The following is a 16,181-nucleotide window of genomic DNA, read 5'->3' on the forward strand; positions in this document are numbered from 1 at the left end:
GTACTAAACAGCCCTCTGGAAAGTCCTGCCCAGCGATCATGCTATGAGGGGGGTCCTTAATTGTCTCACATGCTTACAGTCAAAAACTCATTATTGGGTATGTAAACCATTTTTAGCTACACATATGCTATAAATACACACACACACACACACACACACACATATTCAAAAATCCAGGCAGCCTCCAACCTGTTTGTGACAACTGCTGAGTCAGTGACTTCAGCTTTGATCTCACTGAGTCCCTTTCTGCCCAAAGCCCCTCTGCTTCCCCTCCTCCTGCCCAGCTTGCTGACAAGACTCCACGGACATTCCTTTTGTTACAGCGAGCCCTCTTTTGACCTTTACATCTCTTCTCTAAATTCACGTGACACCTGAAGTTGTTACTATTCTTTTGATGAATAATTATATTTTTGACAATCTTTGGACTTGTAAGACAATTTAATGTTTCATGTGCTTATTACTACAAATTTTTTTGAACAGTCATTTCTCATTAGGGGCAGGGACCATGCCAGACACTTGTAAATTTTTCCTATAATGCATAATACAGCATCATGTAAAAATAGATGCTCAAGATATTCTTAATAGTATGTATTTAAAGAATGTTTTTTATTCTCTGTCATCACCAAGAATATAGCCAAGTAAATTACTCTTCGTTACAGAATTTTGACTTTTCCTCTTCCAATTAATTTCATTTGATGTTAAAACTTCAGATTATATATTATTCAAAGTTAAAATTCTTTCAGAATGTTTCGTTTTTAAAAAAACTTAAAGTTAAAAAGCTTGTCACTGATTTCAAATCATGTGTTATGAGTGATGTAAAAAAATATACATGTATGTGATTTTTGTGTGTAAATGTAAGGGGAAATACCTACTTGCTTAAGCTATAATTTATTTAATCTTTAAAATTCTTAAATTGATTTGTAGATATCAACGAATGCTTGGAAGACAATAGCGTTTGCCAGGGAGGAGACTGCATTAACACCAAAGGGTCCTACGATTGCACTTGTCCAGATGGCTTCCAGCTAAATGACAATAAAGGATGCCAAGGTACTTCTCTCTTCCTCTTTCTCATCATTTGCACAGTCCTTCCATTATCTGCTTCCTGCCGGTGATCTGGGGTTGTACCACTTGCTTTATATGTAAATGGGCTTTGCCACTTTGTATTGTTAAAATATCTTTCTTGGGTTGGCATCGAGTAGGAAGTCCTCTTTTGCATGGCACCTTGTTATTAACTGAAACTCCTATGTTTTAGAACTGTGTCCTCGCTTTGCATGCTGTTAGCAACTGAGATCACCTGCAATCTGTTGTTTTATTCCTGGGTCAATCTTGGAACTTGATTCTAAATTACCTTTCTAGTTTTCCTATATCCTTCATGGGCATATTTCACTTTGTCACATAGCTAATAATTATCTTTTTCCTCATCTCTGTTTTTATCCAGTATCCAGCGTTTTCTCTTCCTAAAAAAATCTCTTTAATAATTTGATCAAGTCCGGCTGGTATGGCTCAGTGGTTGAGCATAGATCCATGAACCAAGAGGTCCCTGGTTCGAATCCTTGTCAGGGCTCATGCCCAAGTTGCGAGCTCGATCCTCAGTAGGGGGCATGCAGAAGGCAGCCAGTCAATGATTTTCTCTCATCGTTGATGTTTCTGTCTCTCTCTCCCTTTCCCTTCCTCTGAAATCAATAAAAATATGTCTTTAAAATATAATTTGATCAAAATTATGAAGGACAGGATTTTATATTACTTTTCAAAGTGCTATCATATGTAATCTTCTAAACAACAGTACAGTGGACTAATAAGAACACAGCACTAATTACAACAATAGCTTTAATTTAGTATCTACTATATGCTGAGTACTGTAGGTACCTCATCTAATTCTTACAAAATCTGAGGTAGGTTTTCTTATATTAATTTTGTGCATAAATAACTGATGCTCAGAGAATTGATTTAGCGTGCTCCTCCCGAATAAGTGGTAGAGCTTTGAACCCAATATCTCTTCTGCCATATCAGTTATTATTGCATTTATAGCAGAAAGAAAGATGTGAGATTCAGTTGTTTTTCCCCATGTAACGCATTGGGGCATGATTGATGCTGAGATGAAAAATTAGATCGTTTAGATCCTGTGTCCCAACATCTTTAGCTATACCTGGCTGCCCTACAAGTTTTCCATTGATCCTTAGAGAGTAAGAGAGAGGGAGAGAGAGAGAGAGAAAGAAAGAAAGAAACATCGATGTAAGAGAGACACATTGATTGGTTGCCTCCTGTACATGTCCCCTCCAGGGCTAGGGATCAAGCTTACAACTGAGGCACGTGCCCTTGACCGGGATTCGAACCCGCCACCCTGCATTGCACAGGCTGACGCTCTAACCTCTGAGCCACATGGGCCAGGGCAAATTATAGTATTCTTGAAAGGGAAGATGGTCTAATCTTTAAGATGTGGTACTGGAACAATATTATACACTATGTCCGTATCACACACCCAGCTGTATGTCACTGAGATACCAAAGACATGGGCCTTTCTCTCAAGATCTTTTACAATTAATTCCCTTACTTAATCCCAAGACTTAAATACACTGCTATTTACCTCACTTAATATCAGACACTTGCCATCATGATTTAATAAAATGAATTGAAGTTTTTCAGTATTTACAAAGCAGAATTTAAATGTACTTGGATTTAATGCAGTAGAGAAGGAACATTTGAATAACAAATTTGTATGAGATTATCCACTTTGGGACTTTTACATCTTAACGAAATGAATCTTGATTTGCATAAAAATGCCAAGAGATGCCTGGAAACAAACAAACAAACAAACAAAAACAATCTGAAACCTGTTTTAAATACAGGTTATTTTTTTCGGCTGAAAGTAATATTTTCTTTTCTGATATCTTTCATCACAATTTTTTTATACCAAATAGAGGCAAAACCAAGTCTTAGCATAAATGGACCATGATTTGATATTGCAAATTTTATTATTACACATCTAGAGTTAAATCATGAAGAACTAATTTAGTAATTTATTAATTACACTACTATCAAATTTGTTTGTCATTTGATATCAACTCTCAAACATCTGACTGCTTCAAACATTGACTATCATTATTAAGTTGACTTCATTCTCTGTCACCTTGCTGATTCCTGTTCTCCAGAATGAATTAACATGTCTGCTTAAAAAAACTGAAATCCAAATGAATGAAAAGTATTCCTGAAGCCGGTTTTAATATCTTTTAAGTAATATCGTTTATGAATCTGCTCTGTCACCCACTGTCTCCTAGCAGAGGCTGTTTATGATCAGAGGCGTGTACACTCACTTTGTTTTGAATTATCTTTTTTTGCTATGTTTTTAGAGGCAACTTTGTGGTCTTTCACTCTGCTTGAAGTTAGTAGCCTGTTTCTATCTAACCCCATGGTCATGTCACCATTCTGTAGATTGGCGTAGATTTCAATTTGTTTTAATGCTGAAAATGTAATAACAATTAAACCTTACCTAATAATGCGAAGAAAGTTCTGTATCAACAAGTCACTTTCAAGTGGAAGTGTTTTTAAGATTCTCTTCTCCCAGCGAAATTAATGATGGTTTACAGGCAGCATGGAAATTCCATGTTAATCGACTCTTTAGGAATGTGGCAGCATACATTTGAGATTCAGAACACACTTCAGTTTCACGTTTTGACTTACACACGCCAAATTGCGAATTTCTGTGGAATCTCAGACCCGTGAAAGAAACACAAATATAGCCTGGCTTTCAGCTGAGTTACTAGCAGCATAGCTTAGAAATGGCTCAATAAGTACAACCCAAATTGAATGCATATGTTTCTCTAGTTCCAGATAGTCGTGTTGTTCTTTCTTAGTGGTTTCCTGGAAAAAAAAGTCTGGGAATCCATTTTCAGTTCCTGTCATCAAACTTTTTATACAATTATTTGTTAATCATTGACTTCTCTTGAAGCACGAACTTGATGCACATTATTCCCTCTGAGAAGCTGCAAAGCAGGCTAACTTTTAAAAGGCCACATTGAAGAACTGGATGAAATAAGGAGGTGGTCTCAACTGCGAGGGCATGACCTTGGGCTTGATCTCTAGACCAGTGGAACTTTTTGCCCAGGTAGAGATAACTCTAGGCAGCAGGTTGGAAAGAAAGAATGGAGCTTAAGGCAAAGAGAAATCAGAGTTCAAAAAAGATTGCCAATCTGAGATACTATCAGTAGTTAGAGACTTTTATAATAGAAGTGAAAAATTTTTTTCAGTGTGAAAAATTGAGAAATAGTTAAGTAGAAAATGATTCATTCCTCTCCCTTCAAATGTCTTAAAATCAGTGACAGTAACAAGGATGGAAGGATTATTAAGAAAGTGAGTAATTGCTGCTTGGTTTTTTACTTTTATTTAGCAATGGGTAGGCCAACTAGTCTGAATCATATGGCAGATGGTAGGATACATTGTTCAGGATCCTGGATACAGGGGGCGGGATGGCTTTCTTGAGAACGGGAACCGCAGGGTTGGTGGCTAAGCATGTCCTAGAGGTCACTAGGAAGGTCTCGTGCTTTGCAGTTATCTATGTGTGATCTTGCCTCCCCTGTTATATGGTGAGCTTCATAATGTCAACGGTTCCATCCTATTTACCCTTCTCATAGGCAGCATTCAGTAAATGTTTTTCATTGAACTAAAGATGGCCTCCTACGAGGAAGTGTCGAGGACCTCACTAGTAAGAGAGAAAGGATGGCCTAGGACACTTTAGGAAGGCAGGAGAATGACCTTAGGAGGACTCCTTGCCTGGATGGTGCCAAGGACCTGTGATAGTTTTTTTGTTGGGTTTTTTTTGTGTTTTTATTTTATAAAATATATATTTTATTGCTTTTTTATAGAGAGGAAGAGAAAGGGATAGAGAGTTAGAAACATCGATGAGAGAGAAACATCTATCAGCTGCCTCCTGCACACCTCCTACTGGGGATGTGCCCGCAACCACGGTACATGCCCTTGACCTGAATCAAACCTGGGACCTTTCAGTCCGCAGGCTGACGCTCTATCCACTGAGCCAAACCAGTTAGGGAGGACCTGTGATCGTTTTTATGATCCCCGCTCCTTAATTAAGTGAACTAGCCAGTTGCTGTTCAGGTGGTAGAGTATGAACATGACCGAAATGTTGTAGTGGACAGACATTCATAATACACTGTTAATGTGCTGTATTAGAAGCTGGGGACTCAGTTAAAATACGTAGTTTCATTAAGGAGCAATCAATGTAGTGAGGGACATGGGTAGGTGAGGGGGTGAGGGAGTGTGGGGAGAGATTAACCTTAAACCAGGGAACTTATTATATGCATATATGCATAGCCCATGGACACAGACAGTAGTGTGGTGAATGCCTGGGAGGGGTGGGTGCAGAGTAGAGGGGGTCAATAGGGGGGGGAAAAGGGGAACGTCTGTAATACTTTCAACAATAAAGATAAATTAAAAAAACACACACAGTGCAAATAGGCAGTTTTCTGTGTCAATACCAATGTGAACAAATGAACCATTCTCCAGGATTCCTTATGTTGTCAACTTAACCAGTGCAATTAGAACTGGCTTGAAAGAACATCATACTTACGCCAAACTCTTCATGCTTTATCACGGTTCAAGAGAGCATCGTGGCTCTGGCTACAGGGAGCAATAGCACTTTTCATTGGGCACAGGCAGAGTGTAAGGTGGTCAACACAAGTTTAACTACAGCATGATTTGCTCACACGTCGTCACTAGAGCAGCTACCACTCTTTGACCTTTAGTTGTGTGTTAGGCACTGCACTAAGGAGTGGACCCTCATTCACCCATTTCATCACCACAAAGCTCTGCAAATAATAGGAACTTCCTTGTCTAAACCGCCTTCTTTTTCTTATATTTTCTTTCTTTTGTCCATTTTCAAGGAAATAAAGATTGGAGCCTATTTTATGTATATTGTCAGCAGACATTTGTGAAGCTCCGTTTAGGAACCAAATGCAATAAATCAGCCTTGCCCTTAAGAAGTTCACATCCTAGGAATTGGTATGCATGGATGTTACCAGGCTACCACAGAGTTGTATGCGCGGCAGTGGGAGTGGGCAGAGGGGCACACAGTGTTCTCACCGCCGAAGACTATTTCACAGAGGAGCTGTTGATTCTAAGAGACTGTTCCTCAAGTCTAAAATGAGGCTGGCTTTGGGTTGAACCTACAAAATTGCTTTTTTTTTTTTTTTGGTAGGTCGGAAATGATGGAACATTGGCTATTTCATATGACTCAACTTAAATAGTTTCATGACCTTTCCACTTTGTCTTGTGGTCTGGTATTTGTACAAATGGTGTGATTGTGCCACAAAATAAGTGTCCAACCATTTGGTAGTAGATTTCTCTACTGTACATATGGTATTCTAGAAAGAAAAAAAAAAACAAAAAACCACGCAGATTTTTTTCAAGTGTTTGGAACTCTCTTTTCAATCCCAGACATTAATGAGTGCGAACAGCCTGGACTCTGTGGCCCCCGTGGAGAGTGTCTGAACACGGATGGCTCTTTTCACTGCGTCTGCGAACAGGGCTTCACCATATCTGCGGATGGCCGGACGTGTGAAGGTAAGATGAACATGGGAAATGCTGTTGTTAACTGCGTGATAAAGCAGCGAGGACGCCGCTTCCTATGAAACAGGCAGACTCTGAGACACGAAGAGAGAGTCCCAACGGAAGACCTCCAAGCATCAGGGTGACTCCTCCCAGAAATCATCCCTCAGGGCTGCTGGGATTTACAAGGGATAACCTAAGGTTGCGACGGGGAAAATACTCATGGATGACTTCACTGCTGGTCCTGAATTAATGAGTCAAAATGCACAGGAGGTGATGATTTAGGTGCACGTGGGAGACCTAGAGGAAAACTGGCAACTCCGGGGTGTAACTTGACACGGTGCCTGTTTTGATTATGCTCCATATAGATCATCTCCATCATTCTGTTTATAAAAATAATGTCTTGCTTGATTTCTCTGCACCACTGCCAGCAGAGACTTTCCAGAGTTATTCCTCTAAATAGCCTTAGCTCTAGGCCAGTATATTTTTTTTACCTGTCAGTATTTATTATCCCCTGCAAGCTAATTCAGTTAAGATAACACTGTTGGCTTCCTGTTTGCAACCTCTGTGTGTTTGCAGGGATACAGCCCTGGTTATAGTCATAAGATTTATGTCCTTGATGACATTATAGTTTGATAAATGGGGGAATAATTCATCGGAACCTTTTCAAAAGAAAAATGAGAAGATTCCCATAATCATCATTTCAATCTACCTCTTTGAGAATGTCGGTTAGGAAAACCCAGCTATGTTGTAAGGAAGTAAAATGGGAAGGCTCTGTCCTGGGGCTATGAGAGAACCCACATTCTTTGCTCGAAAAAATAGTGCAGCGGGAAGACTCTGCTCTCCTTGTTCACACCACAGTGGAATGGTCCGAGGAACAGCGACCAGGTTCATCTGAAACTAATTACTATGTTGGGAGGAATACACTGATCTTATAAAAAGCAGGAGATTGTTGAAATTGCTCTCCTGCTGAGCAGACAAAACATTGATGCCAGATTTGGCCTCAAGTAAAAAAAGAGATAGTGCAGGGTGCGGTTTGAGCAAGCAGATTTTGAGGGCTTTGGAAGTGATCAAAAGTTGGGAAGTGGAGCGAAAACATCATAAAAAGGTGGCCATGAGAGATTTATGAGGACGCCATGTTTTCGTGGTTCGAGGTTTAGGTTAATTTTATACCGAGAGCTCTGAGACTTCGGAAACATGCCGCAGGAACGCGTCCGTCTTCTGGAGGGATGGCGGCATCCGAACCACTGGTGAAACCGGATGGCGGAATGCACCTTTCCCTGCATTCCAGAAAGATGCAGGTTGGCCTCCTCAGGGTGCTCTTAAGTCCTGGCTGGACAGGGCTCCCTTCACTGGAAAAGAGTGCAAGTCAGACCTGCCAATAGTTGTGCCATGAAAAAAACTATATTCAAAAATAAAAGTAAGACGCTCAAGTGCTCACTTGTCAACACTGTTGTTCCAGAAGAATATACCAATGTAAATATATTCCCATTTATTTTTTCTCTTGGACCTAGTCATTTTCCTTTAAGTCTCCATCTTTTTTAATACTGATTTTTGCAACTCCTGAGTTTTATATTCACTTTAATTTAATTGCAGTTCTAATTTTTTAAAATATATTTTTATTGGTTTCAGAGAGGAAGAAAGAGATAGAAACATTAATGAGAGAGAATCATTGATCGGCTGCCTTCTGCATACTCTGCACTTGGGGATCAATCCCCAACCCAGGCATATGCCCTGACCTCCTGGTTCATAGGTCAGTGCTCAACAACTGAGCCACACCAGCCGGGCTGCAGTTCTAATTTTTGTTATGCATTTGTTTGGCAAAGACTTGAACTTCAAAATTTTTAGAAAATGTCTAGTGTTATGTAAATTACTGTACCTTAGTATACTCTCTCTGACACTTGGTTCATTCTTTTCTTCAACTCTGGAACCTGGAAAATTTTATAAGTAATAAAACAGGGTCATTCACAATATTGTGCTGCTATAGGGCAATATTACTAGAACTCTTCTAATTATTAGACGTGTTATTCTCTTTCTAGAATAAGCTCTCCAAGGCTTTCATTTAGTTTGGGCTTAATCCAATATATTAAACTGGTCCAAATTTCCTTCTGTTGGACTGAAACTCGTGGCCGTAGCAGTGTGTCCTGACTCTGCCCCTGGCCGTGGCCTAGGAGGAAGCCAGGCCATGTGATCAGGAATGACCTGTGCAGCTTTGGTCCTTGAATGACGTCATTCTGTTCAACGTCGTTTTGCTATGACCTTGACGAGATACGATAGGAGCTTAACTCTTGTTTGTTATGTCAACCAGCCTATAGTAAAATTGGTTTCGTTGTTTCGCTGCGAGTTGTGGAACACGTTGGCGATGTTAAGTGAAGATCTAGATTGTGCTTGAATTCACACTGAGAACGCGTTTGGCACTCTTACTCGTGCCGCTTCCCCAGCCTCTGAACTTCTGGCAAAGCCGCTGAAGCCGCATGGATGCTAGGCCTGGCACACCCTGCTCTAGGCAGGGCTGAGTGGACCCCACCCTGCTAGGGAAGGCGGGCCCTTCCCTCGTTTCCCGTGGCTGAGAGATGTGGCTGCATCTGCTCACAGTTACGGAACACAGTGAGGAAGCTGCCTCTGTCAGCATGAACCCTCTTCAGTGTCAAGTAGCAGGTTCCATAGAAATAAAAACAGCGCCGCTGGCTGCCTCCCTCCCTTGCTGTTGGTGGCTCTGGGAGCCCCTGCCTACGACAGAGAACGACAGTGTTATTTGCAGTCAGCCGGGGTGGAGTGGAAGTAAGTGGTGAACGAACAGCTATTTCATTCATGTCTTCATTCACTCCATGAATATGTACAGAGTGCCATCCTGTGCCCCTCACTGTTACTGTTCTGAGGGCAAAACACACACAGTTCTTGCCCACATGGAGCCCACATTCCAGGCGGGGGATCGGGGATAAATAAGCAGGTAGTACCTGGAGAAAATTGTGGTTTTGTAGTTAAGTAACACAGCATAGTTCTACTCTGTGGATATTAATGCCAAGATTTTTTTTCCTCAAGTCCCACCCGTGGACGTCACCAAAGCACAGGGACCAGGACCCTTTGATTGCTGCCTCCTCCCTGGGTGCTTTCCCTTCTTCTCATAAGCGCGGCTCACGTGCTCCTCCACTCCTTCGTGTCCTCAGCCAGGGCTGTGATCTGGTGTAGAAAAGCAAAGGAAATGTTGACCTCTTTCCCTCGGCCCACTATTTTATATCCCAGCGCATCACGCCCACTTGTTTAAAACGTCATAATTCTTTTGCCCTCTTGCTATTTCTCTTTTTTTTTTTACTGTGGAATTTTAATGCGTATGCAAAGTATCTGTCCTCCCATTTATAAGGTGACTCGGGGTTTGGTTTCTTCATCGTCAGCAGAATTGTGTGAGTGGGAGGCAATACGGAAACGGACAGTCGGCTTCCTAAGTGTCACCTCGTCTGTCCCCTGACGCCCTGGAGAGATGCCTCCTGGAGGCTGACTTTGCATCACTCCCCTCACCTGCCTCTTTGCCCGCTGCTCTCTCAGTGGGGTGTCCAGGCTGAGTGAGAGCTGGAGTTGGGGACACCAGACACCTCTAGACCTCAGCATGTTTCCAGCCTGGTCACACGACAGCGTGGCCACATGGTCCAGCAAGGACCTCGAAGAGGCCTAACAACGCAAAGGGAGCAAGAGTGGCTTTCAGAACCTGGTAGTCTTGGCTAACTAGGCCTACAAACAAAGACCAACATCACCCCCTAAAGCCCCGCCTTTTAGAGAGCATCCTCAGTCCCTCATTCATTTGGCAAATATTTCTTCAGTGTATGCTGCGTGCCAGTCACTGTGCTCGGTGGGTTTCTAAAAGCAAAGTTGACATTTCGTGTCTGAGTGCCGAAGGAAGCCTTTCTCTGTCAAACCACTTGTCCGCTGGCTAAGTGACAGGAGCCTTAACGGACAGGAGGGCCTGCGGTTCTCTGCTCCGGGCGTTTTCCTGTTGCCAACAGGAATTCTGTCGTCCGAACGGGGAATAAAAAAGAGCAGAACAGCAAGCGCAAACCCTAGTGTCAGCTATGGACTCTGGGTGACAGTGATGTGTCACTGGTGGTTCGTCAGTTGTAACAAATGTACCGCTCTGCTTCCCCAGTGTTGATAGTGGGGAAGGCTGGGGGAGGGGTGCGGTTGGGGGATCTGGGGGAGTATGGGAACGTTCTGTGAAATTTTACAGTGAACCTAAAACTGCTCTTAAAAATAGTCTGTTTTTAAAAGTCAGGCATTCCTGGAATTACCTATTTTTCATCAGAAAAGAAAAGTCATCACCTTTCATTTTAATTCTGTTTTCTATTACTATATTTTCCTCCCCTGCTGTGGTTGTTTACTTCTCACTTTTCAAAATGAATACCCCCGACAGACCGTGTGATCAGAAGCTTCTGCTCCCACTCTCTAAACCAGTGGTCGGCAAACTCATTAGTCAACAGAGCCAAATATCAACAGTACAACGATCGAAATTTCTTTTGAGAGCCAAATTTTTTAAACTTAAACTTCTTCTAACGCCACTTCTTCAACATAGACTCGCCCAGGCCGTGGTATTTTGTGGAAGAGCCACACTCAAGGGGCCAAAGAGCCGCATGTGGCTCGCGAGCCGCAGTTTGCCGACCACGGTTCTAAACCATTCGAACCTTGATTCACAAACAGAGCACTCCAGGATTGGGAGGGGACTTACACATAATGCCCAGCCCGAACTCGGAACCCCAAAGTACGCCAAGGTTCAGGTCCTGTTGTTAAACAGCGATGGAGACTCGAATCCCCCACCTTCCTAGGTACCTGCTATTCACCACTTGTTCACTCGTTCACTTGAGAGGGAAGGCACACCGAACGCAGGTGGCCAGGGTGGCTGGCTTGGTGGTGCTTCCTGAGAACAGTGATAACGGAAAGACTGAAAGAAGTTGGGTTCAAACTCTCAGGCCACTTTTGTGTTCATCGGAAACCAGAAAACGCAGTCGAGGCAACTTTTGCCAAATCCAAGAAACGAAAACAAACTGGGAGCAAGCGTGGTTTTGACTTCAGACTTTTAGGTGGGTACATTTTCTACAAACAGTGGAGAAAGTATAAAACCCTTGCTGGCCGCGCTCCAAGGCAGTTGGCGGCTCTGGGGCACGGAGATGGAACTCTAGATCTATCACCAAAGAGAAAACATTTTTGAAAACGGTTTAGCCAAGTAGGACATCGAAGTACCTGACACAATACTATATTACATCTGGCTGCTTGGCCCCAGGATTTTTACGTTTTTTAGTAGTTTGGGGGTTGGAAACTGAAGACTCTAGTAAGAGAATACGGCCTGAGTGTTTCTGACGTTCCTAAAGAAAGGGAATTTGGGTTCACAATCGGATTCTTTCTCTCCCATGTGTAACAAGAATAAGGGTCGTACAACATTCCAGGTAAGGGAGGGAAGTGGCTTCCCCCTAGAAAGGCTACTGTTCTTCATATTCATTCCTTCTGCAGAAGTGAGTGAAAATGGATGTTTAAATCATTAGGGAGAGAGCTGAGGAAATTTTGCTGGAATAAGCTGCTTTTGGACCTGGAATACATATTTTCCATGCATTGCATGATTGTCTTCCATATAGCAACATTTGTATTAAAAAAAAAGTGCATAATTGTAGCAAAGAAATTCAAGAGCTCTTCCTAAGCCTTTTATCACTGCTGACCTTCTAGAACCCCCGAGCTATAAAAAAATCAGCTCTTCATAGAAGGAGAAGTAAACACTTTCTTGCAGCCAAAACACAGACATGAGACTTCCAGAAAGTGAAGTCTGCCGACTAGGCAAGCCACCCTCCCACTTCCCTCTGCCACCCAGCTCAAGTCCGGGAACCCGGCTCCTGGCATCTGTTAGGGTGAGTCTTTTGATGTTATCAACAACCTGAATACTTGATAGGTCATGGAAGGTTGTCAGTAGTGGTTTTATATATAATGCTTAATATATTGATTCCTAAATTAGTTACTTGCTAAGCATCTGACTGATAGATGATGTGGTTTTCTTGGATTCCCAGTGTAAGTGGACTGCAGATACTGCATATATATCTGATTTCATTATTTATTAAAGGCTATAGCAATAATAATAATAATAGAGTTCTTGCCCAGCCAGTATTGCTCAGTGGTTGAGTGTCAACCAATTAAATAGGAGGTCACAGTTCAGCTCTGGTCAGGGCACATGCCAGGGTTGTGGGCTTGGTCCCCAGTACAGGTCATGCATGAGGCAGCTGATCATTGATTCTCTCTCATCATTGATGTTTCTTCTCTCCATCTCTGTTCCTCTCTGAAATCAATAAAAATATATTTTAAAATGTTTCACCTCATCATCTGAATCCTCCTTATTCCTGTCCCCTACCCAGGCCTTCACCGCAGATGTGTCCATGGATTATGCATACATGCACATAAATTCTTTGGTTAATCTCCCCCCCCCCCCCCCGCTTCCCTCTGAGAATTGTCAGTCTGTTGCATGCTTCCATGTCTCTAGATCTATTTTGTTTGTCAGTCTCTTGTTCATTCCACATATAAATGAGATCATGTGATATTTGTCTTTCTCTGACTGGCTTATTTCACTTGGCATAATACTCTCCAGGTCCCTCCATGCTGTCTCAAAGGTTAAGAGAGCCTTCTTTTTTATAGCTTCATAGTATTCCGTTGTGTAGATGTACCACAGCTTTTTTATCCACTCATCTACTGATGGGCACTCGGGCTGTTTCCAGATCTTAGCTATTGTAAATTGTGCTGCTATAAACATAGGGGTGCATACATTCTTCCTGATTGGTGTTTTGGGTTTCTTAGGATACAAGTGGGATTCCTAGAGGTGGGATCACTGGGTCAAATGGCAGTTCTGTATTTAATTTTTTGAGGAAACGCCACACTGTTTGCCATAGAGGTTGTACCAGTCTGCATTCCCACCTGCAGTATACTAGCCACTCTTAAACTCAAACTGTATCCAAAGTCCATCAGAATATAATACAGTGACTCATTTATACATAATTGGCTTTAATTCTTACCCTTTGTTTGCCCCCAAAGTTTCATATGACTTACTGTCCCCATTCACCCCCTCAGTATTTCAAGTTTTAAAATGTTTTATGTGTCCGTTGCCAATAAACTGATGGCTAAGGCCTGTGTTTGTTTGCATTTAAGCATTGGGGTTATTTCTAGAGGTACACTGTTTCCTGTGGTTTCCAAACTGATCTTTCTTGGACTCTTATTTGAATACGGAAAAAGAAAAATTAGGATAGCGAAAAAAAAAGGGAATATTTTGGCTGATTTGATATTGCCTCTGGGGCCGGAGTGTCAAAAAGATGAATCTGGGGTTTGATATGTTTGGCCCGTGCCTACGGCTTTCTCCCAGTCTCATTGGCAGCACCTCCCGGTGTAAGAAAGACTATACGAAAAGAGAAAGCGTGCCGCCTGGCTCTGAAGTGAGACAAAGGTGTTTGTTTTTAAGCAAATCGTGGGTGTAAAAATATAAAACTACTAAATTAATGCAAAGATGATCCAAGTGGCTGTAAATAAATATCAGACAAATAGCAGTGCATTTAAAAAACTTCTACAGTGTAAACACACACATGTATATTTCACTCATACTGTTTTTTTGCCAGTAGTAATTATGGTAGGAGAAATATGCAGTGAAGTTCAGGATATTTTCCATGAATATCTAAAGAACCTTTTCTGAATGGCATAGAATTTATTTATACTGGATAATTTATTCAAAGAGTCTTCTTTTTGTGATAGTCCATTATATAGTACATTAAGATTTTTTTTTTAACTTTCAAGAGTAGAAATTCTTTTTTTTTAAAGTTTTCTTCTCGTTTCTTTAGATTTTTTAGAAATGTTTCTTTTCTGTAGCAAATTCAAATCCTTTCATATACGTTTTCCGTTTTCATGTAATATTCTGTCAATCCCCACCGGGGAAGAAATAAGAAGAAAATGGCTTTTTTAAATTCAGAAATCCACTTGGGTTCTCTTTTTCTCAAAAGAAGCATAGATGGCTTCATGTGTTTACAGGTTTGGTTTTTGTGAAAAGAAAAGGTATCTTGCTTCTCGTTAAAAATATACTACGTTTCAACTTAATTTGGAATTTTTCCTTTAGGTGTCACAGATATTCAGATTCCGATTTTACCCTATAATGTCAAGGTTTTATTGTAATTGAACAAACATCTGCCACAGGCAGTGTCCTCCTCACACACCCTCCAGGCTCTGCCCGCTGTCCTTGTTCTCCCAGTGGGCAGTGTCCCTCCAGCCCAGGGCTCACCTGCCGAAGGACACAGATGCCCTCCCCAGCGCCAGGACCTGAGCGTTCCGAGCTCCCTCCCTGAGCGAAACTGAGCCAGCACTTGCCCCATTTTCTTGGTCTTTCACTGCCTGAGCTTGCTAAGGCAGTTGAAAATGTAAAAGCCAAAATACCCTTCTTGGAATTTTCTGAAAGCAGTTCATCTAAAATGATTTTGTTCCTCGGGACTTTCGTCCTTGGCCTTATTTCGGATGAGAGGGGATCTTTGTCTGTACACTTACTCCTTTCCTTGTCTTCAAACGCCTATTGGAAATGAGAACTGAAGACTTGATTTAAATACTTGAAAAATTCTTAGGACTCTTTGGGGTGTTCAAAAAATTACAAAATTTAAAAACTCAATTTTAGATTTTATCCTCACATAAAGGAGCATTTACCAGCCGTGTTTACTGTTAAACGTAGGAAAGGCATGTGAATGAGGAAGGTACTGGGAACCCACTGTTGGGGGTTCAGGGGACTCCAGGGAGGGAGCCAGCGGGGACCTGGGGAGTTGCATCAATCCAGACCTTGTGTCTCATCATTAATGCTTAACAACAAATATGACCTCCCTTCAAATATTCAACATTTTCCCTTCTCCATTATCTGTTTAAATAGTCACAATTCCTAAACCCTATCACATCCTAGAACATTAGATTTCAGTCTGTTTGTATACATGGCAGTGCTGTTATGATTTCAAGAAAATTATTAAAAATTTTATTTCTTAATATCTCTCCATCACCTTTTACAAAACAAAAAATAGCATGTTTGGGACAGAGTATTCAAAATAATACCTTTGGCTTGCAGTGGGTTATACAGAAATGTAATTAAATTTTAAGGAAAGATGTATTAAGTTACACATGCTCTCTTATTTTCACCTGTATTGCTATTTTTATTTAAAAAAAAATACCCACAAAACAGAAAATAGCTTGATTTTATTCTTCACTCAGAGGAAATTCTTTCATAGTATTTGCATGGCTTACAATGGATCGATAGGGAATAACGGTCAGGATTGCTACTCAGAGTCCCTTACTATTTTAGTCTAATATATATACCTCTTACCAATGGGAAGAAGAAAGAGAGAACAGAGTATGAAAGGGAAATAAAATGCACCAAAAGCTAAGTTTGGGACCTGAAACACATTGGCCCAAGATCTACTTTCACATAATAAAAAGTGAAAATCTATAAAGTACTTATCTGTATACAGTAGAAAAGTCAATCTTCAGATAGAAAACATTTATAACTGGAAATTTACCATTTGTATTGAGGGAAGGATTTGGTCCAAAGTGTGTTTATTTTTTATTCAACAGAATCTTTTAATTTAATGTTCAGA

The 16,181-nt window shown here is 41.2% G+C and overlaps 1 protein-coding gene across 11 annotated transcripts in view; it reads left to right on the top strand.

The window, feature by feature from the left end:
* LTBP1 (latent transforming growth factor beta binding protein 1) overlaps positions 1-16,181 on the top strand; it is a 340,385-nt gene that overhangs the window by 270,712 nt on the left and 53,492 nt on the right. For all 11 annotated transcript variants that reach the window (XM_079791755.1, XM_079791759.1, XM_079791762.1 and 8 more), the window contains 2 exons: positions 925-1,047; positions 6,448-6,573. In XM_079791755.1, the coding sequence (XP_079647881.1) occupies positions 925-1,047; positions 6,448-6,573 (249 nt within the window). The remainder of the gene's footprint in view (positions 1-924; positions 1,048-6,447; positions 6,574-16,181) is intronic.

The sequence above is a fragment of the Cnephaeus nilssonii genome (assembly GCF_951640355.1).
Source record: "Cnephaeus nilssonii genome assembly, chromosome: 15".
NCBI classification, from domain to species: Eukaryota; Metazoa; Chordata; class Mammalia; order Chiroptera; family Vespertilionidae; genus Cnephaeus; species Cnephaeus nilssonii.